This window comes from Chamaea fasciata, unplaced genomic scaffold, assembly GCF_029207755.1.
Source record: "Chamaea fasciata isolate MVZ Bird 193981 ecotype frontalis unplaced genomic scaffold, bChaFas1.0.hap1 SCAF_7, whole genome shotgun sequence".
Classification (NCBI taxonomy): Eukaryota; Metazoa; Chordata; class Aves; order Passeriformes; family Sylviidae; genus Chamaea; species Chamaea fasciata.
Genome location: NW_027094092.1, coordinates 15099271 through 15108038, shown reverse-complemented (window position 1 = coordinate 15108038; position 8768 = coordinate 15099271). Strand labels below are relative to the sequence as shown.

The 8768-nt window shown below is 52.6% G+C and overlaps 1 protein-coding gene across 1 annotated transcript; it reads right to left on the bottom strand.

The window, feature by feature from the left end:
* Positions 1-6731: 6731 nt before the first annotated feature.
* CDKN1C (cyclin dependent kinase inhibitor 1C) lies at positions 6732-8364 on the bottom strand. The gene is made up of 3 exons (XM_066186866.1): positions 7764-8364; positions 7548-7674; positions 6732-7412 (listed from the first exon to the last, which is right to left on the bottom strand). The coding sequence occupies exons 1-2, from the start codon at positions 8212-8214 to the stop codon at positions 7553-7555; spliced, it is 573 nt and encodes a 190-aa protein (XP_066042963.1). The 5' UTR covers positions 8215-8364; the 3' UTR covers positions 6732-7412; positions 7548-7552.
* Between the last annotated feature and the right edge of the window lie 404 nt (positions 8365-8768).

Sequence of the window (8768 nt, the reverse complement as noted above, 5' to 3'; positions counted from 1 at the left end):
CCCTGCCCTGCCCCACCACTCATGGACTGGGTGCTGAAGGGGGAATCTGCAGTTTGGCAGGCAGCAGATTTTGCATCAGGCAGGTGCCTTTTACCGTCTCAATTCAAATCAAATGTGTGTTCCCCTGGAACATGCAGTAAGTTGCTTTCCCGGGGTCTCCCCACTCGTGCTGCATAGGGTGGTGTGGAAATCCTGCATGTTTTGGAGAGGAGGGGTGAGAGTCTAGGAAGGCAGAGGTGTGGGTACCACTGCACCTTCTCCTACAGCTCTCCAACCAGAAAAGCATGGTCAGAGCAGCTCCTGGAAGTTTGCTCTTGGCATAAAAATTGGGTTTCCTCCTTTGAAGGGATACGTGTCTGGAGTCCCTCAGTCAGCAGGAAAAAGAAACAGGTTTTGCTCCCTTATGTGGAGAACAAAACAGAGAACAAAGGATCAGTATTCCCAGTCCTGCTTACTCATCTGGGTGAGAGCAAAAACAAAACCAAAAACAAACAAACAAAAAACCCAAAGCTTTTTGGATCACCAGTCAGCATATGGAATGCTGTACTGCACCGGCAAAACTGAAGTGATGTTAACTAGATCCATGTTTGAAAACATCTTGAGTGAAGGTCCTAAGAAAAGCTGGCTTTGCTAAACCAATTACCAAATGTATGAAAACAACTTAATTCGTGCTCATTGTTTTCCAGACTAAATTGCTCTAAACCTCAGTTCCCAGTAAGTCTAAGGCTGCTTGACGTGACCCAAACAGGGACTTTTCCTCAGAACTTTCATGTAAAAACACATACAGTGGTGGAGATGTATTCTTAGAGAAAGGTGGTTTTGGATTCATTTGTTGGTTTTTGGGGTGGCTGGTTTGCACTTTTGTTGCCACCAGCCCCTGCCTTGACTGCCTGCAAGAGGAGCTGCGTGCTCACGTTCCTCTAATCCAGTATCACTCAAAAAAAGCGCCAAACAAAGCATCTTCCAGCTCTGAAAAACTCTTCTCCTTCCCCCCACTTCATAGCCTGGCACAGAGGTGATTTCCTAGGCTTGCTGTGGTGCCAAGGATGGTGGAGACTACAGGCAGGGGTAGAGTGATTCCATCTGCAGGAGTCAGACAAGTGGTCAGCAGGGTGAGGGTGGGACCAAGGGGTGGTAAGCGGGGAAAAATAGATCTGGTGAAAAGGTGAAAAGACTTGTCAAAGCTCAGGCAGCGATTTCTATTAGTGCAGGGGCTTGGGGGAAAAAAAATTGAATGTTTTTTAGGTTCTTACAGTAGGTTACATCCAAGAAATACTCTGGTGTGATTGATACAGAGCAGGCAAGGATGAGGGAAGACGGGGCCTTGGCTCTGCCCCCTTGTGTCTGTGCATGATGATAAAATCTTTTAATTAAATGATCGCATTGAGTGCACAGAGAGAACGGTGCTCGCTTTAATGAGCAGTTGCTCAATTTTGTTTTTCTCGACGTTCAATGGACGGTGCTACGTCTTATTAACTGGGCACTATTCAAACCCTGCTCAAAGGCATTATTAATGTCCCCACCAGATTTATGCAGTGCTGCTCACGGTAGTAACCCAGCACTTTCCAAACATTAACAGATCAAAATATAAGTGATGAGTGTTATTATCCCTGTTTAACAATGGGGAGACAAACAAAAAGAGATGGGAGCTAATAATTAATTTAGAGTGTTGGTCCAAGGTACCCTATGGCTGTTCCTTTTCAACCCATGAGCTTCGTCTGGCCAAAACCACATGCAGAGCCAGGCACTGTGACCCTGGCTGCAGCTGTGGATGCTCAACACTTTCACAAGTCAGACCCCAGCAGCTCTATCAGCTGCCCAACAAACCTGGGCACAATTAGTGGCTGCTTATGAAAACTTGGAGCACCTGGCCCTGAATTGCACAAAGCCTCTGTTGCAGGAACAGGTCAGGAGGAGCCAACTGTTCTTGGAAGAATAAAAGCCTCTATTCGAGTGTTGGCATTGGATTAAATATGAAAGCATCCTTTAGCTCCTTGTTTTGCTTCCTCTTGCAGGAGTTTATCCAGAAGTTTCACCTTTGCTGCATGGCCCAGATTCATTCTGTATGGTAAAGCACTGGGTGAACAGGTACTGTGCGTCCTGGGGGAAGGAATGGTGTGCATGGCTGTGAAAAATGCACTGGGAGCAAAAGATCTGGGCTGAAATTGTATAGACAGCTTGGGCACCTCTCAAAAATTTGAGGGTTTTTCCCTAATCCTCCTCCTCTGTGTAATACAGGTGTAATGTGTGTGATAGGGAGTATCAAGTAGGCTAAAGCAAATCTGGTAGGGGAGAGTGAGTACTCCTATGGTAATGTGAACGAAACCTACTGACTCCTCAGCAAGTCTGGGACAATTTTAGATCCCACACTGACCTGGGACACAGGGCCAGAAAAGAGGAGATTATTGTTAGCACCCATCTGTAAATGAGTTGAGGGGAGGGATAGGATGTTACTGGATGAGTTTAATGGATGTTTGCTGACAGCAGAGATGTTTTGGGGCCAGACAGCCTTTGAAGGACTGTTCAGGGTATAAATGTTGTGGCATGTTCCCTTCTCTCCCTCCCTTGGTGCACACCAGTAGAATTTTGTGTCCTCTGCCCAACCTTTTCCAGTGTAACCCAGCCATGCTTCTGCTCTACCCATGCCTTGTTATCCCCATCCTAGGTTTTTTCTGACACTGCCTCCTCATCCTACTCTTCCTTCTCCCTGCATCCCCATCCTGTAGACTGGGGCCCACATGACACCACCAATGTAGATATGAAGACACTTGTTTCTCTGGAGCAGAGGCTTGGCCATGTGGATTGTGGCAAGAGGGTCTGAAATTTAGTTTGTTCTGTGTTTAAAAGAGTTTGGGTTATTTTTTGTCTCAGCAGGGCCTGCTTCAGGGCTTTTACGTTCTATACAACTCATCTAACTGTTTTGGCATCTTTCATTCTCTCTTTTTCACTAAAAAACTGTTCCAACAAAGGTTTCTTGGAAACACGTGGCTAAAAGTCCCCCTTGGTTTAAAAAACAGTGGAATAAACCAAAACACAAAGAACTTTCCACTGGGAATTTCACCACTGCCACCAAAAGAAATTGTGTGATCTTCAGTATTAGATACTGAAGTGTGTGGGGAGGAGATGTGATTCTTCTCCATCCTCTGAGATTCAGATAAAATCCCATCCTTTCATCTTAGGTAAAGAGTTTTGGTTTGTGTTTTGGCTCTCTTTGGTTCCAGAAATAATTGTCAAGAGTAACATTTCTGAGCAGGTGCAGGAGGGGAAGACATTGGAAAACCATTTTGATTTTATCCTGTAGCAATAGGTGACAATGTGGCTTAAAAAAACCCTGTTTCCTGATGAATTATTTTATATTCCCTCATTAGTTATTTCTTGTATATATATATATTTGTGTATATATATATATAAAAAAATATATATATATATATATATTCGTGTATATGCTCTTCATATCTGTTTCTTTGCTTTAGAATGGTCATTCCAATTTGCATCTCTTTGTGGATCCTTCACATGAATCTCCCTGTGCAGCCATCCTACCAAGCAAACACAACTCATTGCAAATGAATTTTTTATTTCTGTATCAAACCATAAGAAATTATTCTTTAAAACTTTGCGGTTTTTTTCCCATCCTGTTACGTACACCTCCTGCTCATTAGCAACAAATATTTGCTGAAGAAGTGGAAAGCAGCTTTTTGTTTATTTTAAGTGATAATAGAACAAGTTTTGGCCCAGAAAGAAAAGTTGTGGCTAGGAAGGAAAATGATTCCCAGTGTCAACCATATGTTGCATTCATCTAGCTGAAGTGGCTTAATTACTGGTAGATGTTGCTGAGCTCATAAAGATACCTTTTTGCCAAGATTGTTTGCTGATAATTGCATTCCCTAAAAAAAAAAAAAAAAAATTGAAATCTAAAAAATTTCCTCCCACCAAGCCTCCCTTCCAGTCTTCCTTCAGCACCCTTTCCCTTTAGGTGCCCATCACAGATTCATATTGAGAGATGCTTGTATGAAAATTTTCTGGAGCTGCAGTATTGTTAATGCTCCTGTCCTGGTCTCTCTCAGGGCAGGGGAAGAACTGCGGTAGCCGTGCTCCAAATGCACGGCTCTGCTCCTTGGGAGAGGGAGCGGTGGTGATTTTGGAGTAGATTATTCCTCTAATTGCGTAGCTGATTTCAGTCTGGGATTAAGGCAGCTCAAATAATGACCTGACTTTTTGTAGCTGTAATGAGCAGCAAGCTCGGTCCTTCAAGACCCCTGATATTTTGAATCCCTTCCAAAAATATTCCTGTCGTCAAATCCAAAGTGGAATTCGGGATTTAGCACTAAGGGGTAAGTGGGTTGGCGGTAACAACCGGCAGCCTCCCTCCGCTTCTGCCTATGCATTCTCATGATAAAGGGCACTTTAAAGCCCCCCTGACAATGAATGAGTCCTAGTTAAATATTTCAAGAACTTCTTTACATGGCTTCCTCTGATGCATGTACTGTTGAGACATCTGTCTTCCGTACTAATAAAGTAGTCTAGATTTAAAATGAACTTCATTGGATTGCTTTGAAACTATAGGCACATATGGTTCATAATTAGCTGGATATCTCTTATAGTTAAATGATTTTTTTCTCTCTCTCTCTCTCTCTGTCGCCCATTCGCATCAATAATAGAAGCAAACAAAGTTCCAATTGTTCCCTGTTGCGGGACATTATGTGCCTGAATAAATGGATGTTGGCTGTGTCTACATGGATTTGCCATATGGCTACAAAGGCCGAAAGAATAGGGGCAGTGTGCTTTGTGCCGGGGCGAGGAGGGCCGGCCGGGCTGGGTGGGGCAGGGCGCGGGGGCGGCCGCACACCTTCCCGCACCCCCGGGCCCTGCGGGGAGCCGGAGCGCGGGGGCCTGCGGGGCCTGGCCCTCCCTGCTGCGGGCTGCGCACCCGACGGCTCCGCTCGGGCACTGCCCGGGAGCTGAATTGTTTGCTTTAGAGCCCCGTGCCTAAACTGTCCCCGCGGTGAGAGCTTTCCTCCTCAGACGGGCCGGGCACACCTCGTGGCTCCTCCGGCCGAGGTATTCGGGAGCTCGGAGCAGGGATCTTTCATTGCAAAAAGTCCTATTATTAGTTGCGGGCTGGGACAATGGAGGTCCCAAAGGCACCTGCTTTCATGAAAGCGAGAGAAAAGCCCATAAATCCTGGAGGATCCAGCTGCCTCACTCCGGGTATTGTTGGCTTTCATAAGGAAAGGAAAAGCTATTTTTCTTTTCAAAGGGGGGGAAAATCGTATTGAGTCAGCGGCCACTGATGCGGGCGTGTAAAATAATCCCGTTCTGATTAAGCGATCACGGAGCTGGAGGTAATCAATGTTACTTTTACAGCCAGGAGCGTTTGGCGGCCGTGACAGCGGGGGGAGAAGTTGGGGGAAAAGGAAAAGGGGGGGGGGGGGGGGAAGAGAGGAGCGCTGTGACGGGGGAAGACGATGCGGGTAAACCTTGAGCCTTATTCACCCTGGACCTCATTCTTTCAGCTCCCTGCCCCCTCCGTGGAAGTGTATCATGCCGAGATCAGAAAGCCAGGGAGTGACGCCCTCTTGGTCCGCCCCAGCTGCTGGGTCCAGCGGGGGGGGGGGGCCGCAGCATTTCAGAGGTGCAGAGTTGGGGAGTGGAATCGGAAAGGCGTAAATCAGTCGTCAGCCCCCACGTCCTGGTCTTCCTCCCCATCTGCACTCCCCAGCATCCCAATCCTGCCCCACCTGCAGCCAGCACCAAACCTGGTCTGGCCCTCTTTCCCGGACAGCGCAGGGTTGGGATTCAGAGCAGGGCGTGCGCCCCGACCCCACTGGGCTGCGTGCAGATCCCACGGCTTGAACCTGCCCTCAGGTCACGGGGACGACTTGGTGATGCCACCAAGTGCTGCTGGTGCACAGTTGTCACAGCACTGTCACCAAAGCACTGTCAAAACGCTGGCCACTTTGTCTCGTGGGTTTATTTTGTGAGTGTTGTTTTGCTTTTTACGTCTTTTAGGGCGAGCTGGAACTGCTGCCTTTCCCAGAACTGTTGTGTGTTTGTCCTGTAAATCATTGCTGGGCAAGAGGTACCAGGAAGTGCTTCCCTGCAGTAGCCAGGGCTCTGGGCTGCAGGCTGGGGAGCGAGGGCCCGCGGCCGAAGGAGGGGGAGGGGGGAAGGTTTGCTCAGCCACGAGAGGAGCGTTCCCCCCGTGCTGAGCCCGCTGCGGGGCACGGCCCACATGCACCAGTCACCCCCCGAGGCTGTCCCCAGCAGAGGCGGGCAGCGGCCCCAGCCGCGATGCGTGAGGGGGGGGCGGCCCCGGCCCAGCCCCGGCCCAGCCCCAGGGGCGCGGATACAGCCTCGGGAAGAAAGGGTGAACTGCTAAAAGTAACCCTTAGAACGCGTCGAAAGGCCGGAGTCAGGGTGTGATGAAGGGCGTGTGCTCCCCTCATGCTTGGTTAACTCCAGCAGTACTCAAGAGTTTGAACTTGTTCTGAAGGGAAGAAGCGCTCCTTCTCCCTCCGCCTGCTTCTCGCGGCGGGGCGCTGGGGGGGAAAGCGCCCTCCCCGTGGCGGGGTCGTGCTCCGGGGGTACCCGGGGCCCCGCGGCGAGGGAGGACCCCCTTCCACCGAGAGACTCAGAGCTGGGCTGGGCTTCCCCGCCCAAGCCGCCAGGGTTGTCCCTGCCACCGCCCTCCCCCCGGACTTCCCCTCCAGCACACACCAAGCAGGCTTGCGGCCGTTTCCTGACTTTTATTTAATTTTTTTAATTGAAGTTGTGGCATTATTTGCAATGGCAGTGGTACAGACCGGCTCAGGATCCATTGAAACAGATTTGTCTTCAAGTAAAGTCTAAAAAATATTTTGATTCATAGCTACATCTTGTGAATGCAAAAAAAAAAAAATCCACTATAAAAATAAATTTACATTTTGTGAATAACAAAAGCAAATATAGTGCCCTTTGGCTTAACCAAAAGAAAAAAAAAAGACTATTGGATGTCAAAGTTATCCACGTTTCTGACATAAATAGAAAATATAAGTTAGTATAACTCTTAAAAAAAGTTTTGTACAAATATACACTTGTTTTTTTTCATTTTTCCTTTTTTTTGCACTGAGAGCTCAGCAGAGATTAAACATTTCTTATAAATGACTTTTAAAGCTTTACACTTCTGGCCAGTGTACTCACATTAGGCATAATACATTTCTATACAGAACGTCATACATTGATTGCACTGTTGTACGATAACACTGCTCCGTGCGCGGCCGGCGCTGCGGCTCCGCTCCGGTTCCCGCTCCCGGGCCGGGCGGGCGCGGGGGGGTCCCGGCTCGCCGCGCCGCCCGCCCCGGTTCCCCGCGCCTCCGGGGCGTCGCGCCTCCCGGGGCGTCGCGCCTCTCCCGTGGGTGCAGTAGTGCAAAAGTCTGGAGAAGAACAAAAAGGAGGAGGAGAAAAAAAAATAAGCAGGGGGAAAAAAAAAAATTGTGGTGGTACAGAAAATAAGTGAGCGCGGCAGAAAGCGCCCGGACGCCCTCGCCCGCTCCCGGGGCGCGTCTCACCTGGCTCACCGGAGCCGCTTGCGGGGGGTCTGCTCAGCCGGCACGGCGGCGGGGGTCGGCGGGCAGCCGGCGGGGCGCTCCGCCGCCGCCTTGGGCTCCGCCGGCCTTTTTCTCCTCGCGAAGAAATCTGGATGGGGGACGGAGAGGAAGGAGGGGTCCGTCAGCCACTGCGGCGGGACGCCCCCCGCCCCCCGCGCCCCCCGGCTCCCCACTCACCTGTGATGCGGGCGGTCGGGCCCCTCCGGCGGAGCCGCATACCGCGGCGGCGGGGCGCGGCGCGGTTCTCCCGGCTCAGGCGCCCCCCGGGCCCCTTGCCGGCGGCGGGCGGCGGCGGCGGGGAAGGGGGCGCCCGGAGGAGAGGGACGCGGCACCGTCCCACCTGCAGAGTCTCCCGGTAGAAAGCGGGTACGGCACCGGCCTCCACCTCCTCCCAGCGCAGGCGGCCGGGTCCCGGCAGCGGCGTGTCGGTTTGGAAGTTGTAGTCCCAGCGGCGCTGGTCGTCCTCCCCCATCTCCCGCAGGCGCTCCCGCAGTTCCCGGCCCAGCTCCTCGTGGTCCACCGGCCCGAAGAGGCTCCTGCAGACGGGGCTGCGGCCGTGCCCGGTCAGGGCTCGCCGGGCCGAGAGGCGCTCCAGGGCGGCGGCGCCGGAGAGGTGCACGTTGGACATCGCCGCCGGGCAGGACGCGGCGGGCCGGGAAGGCGTGGATGCCCCCCCGCCGCTCCTCTCCTCCCGTCCCGTTCCCGTCCGCTCGCTCCCTAGCGCTCGCACCGACCCTGCCTCCCGCCTTTGAACCCCTGCCCTCGGCCGCTGCCTTTTAAACCCCGCTCCCCGCGAGTGCGAGCAAAACACTATTAGCATAATAGTATTTCCCTGCCGCCGGCCCGCCGCGATTGGCGGGGCCCCCCCCGCCGCCCCCCGGCCCCCGGCGGCAGCGCTCCTGCCCGCGCCCTCCATTGGCTGCGCCGGGCAGCGCCGCGCCGCCGCCGGCCGCATTGGCCCGCACCGGCCCGGCCCGGCCCCGCCGCGGACCGGGGGGGGCGGCCCCGGCGCTGGCCCGGCCCCGGAGGGCGGCCGCCGCGCTCCCCGCCCGCTGCCGGCCCCGCTCCCTTTGTCTGCCGCCGCCCGCAGCTCCGCCGCCGCTTCCAAGCCGGCGACTTTCGGGGTTGTTTTTTTCCCCCCGCTCCGTGTTGCCTTTTCCGCGTGAAGGGTCTGTGTGGGTG

Bases quoted from the DNA above. Each gene is read 5' to 3' on its own strand.
- CDKN1C (XM_066186866.1), bottom strand. From the start codon at position 8,214: ATGTCCAACGTGCACCTCTCCGGCGCCGCCGCCCTGGAGCGCCTCTCG. The intron at 7,675-7,763 runs GTGAGTGGGGAG...TCCCCCATCCAG, and splicing joins CCCGACCGCCCGCATCACAG to ATTTCTTCGCGAGGAGAAAA.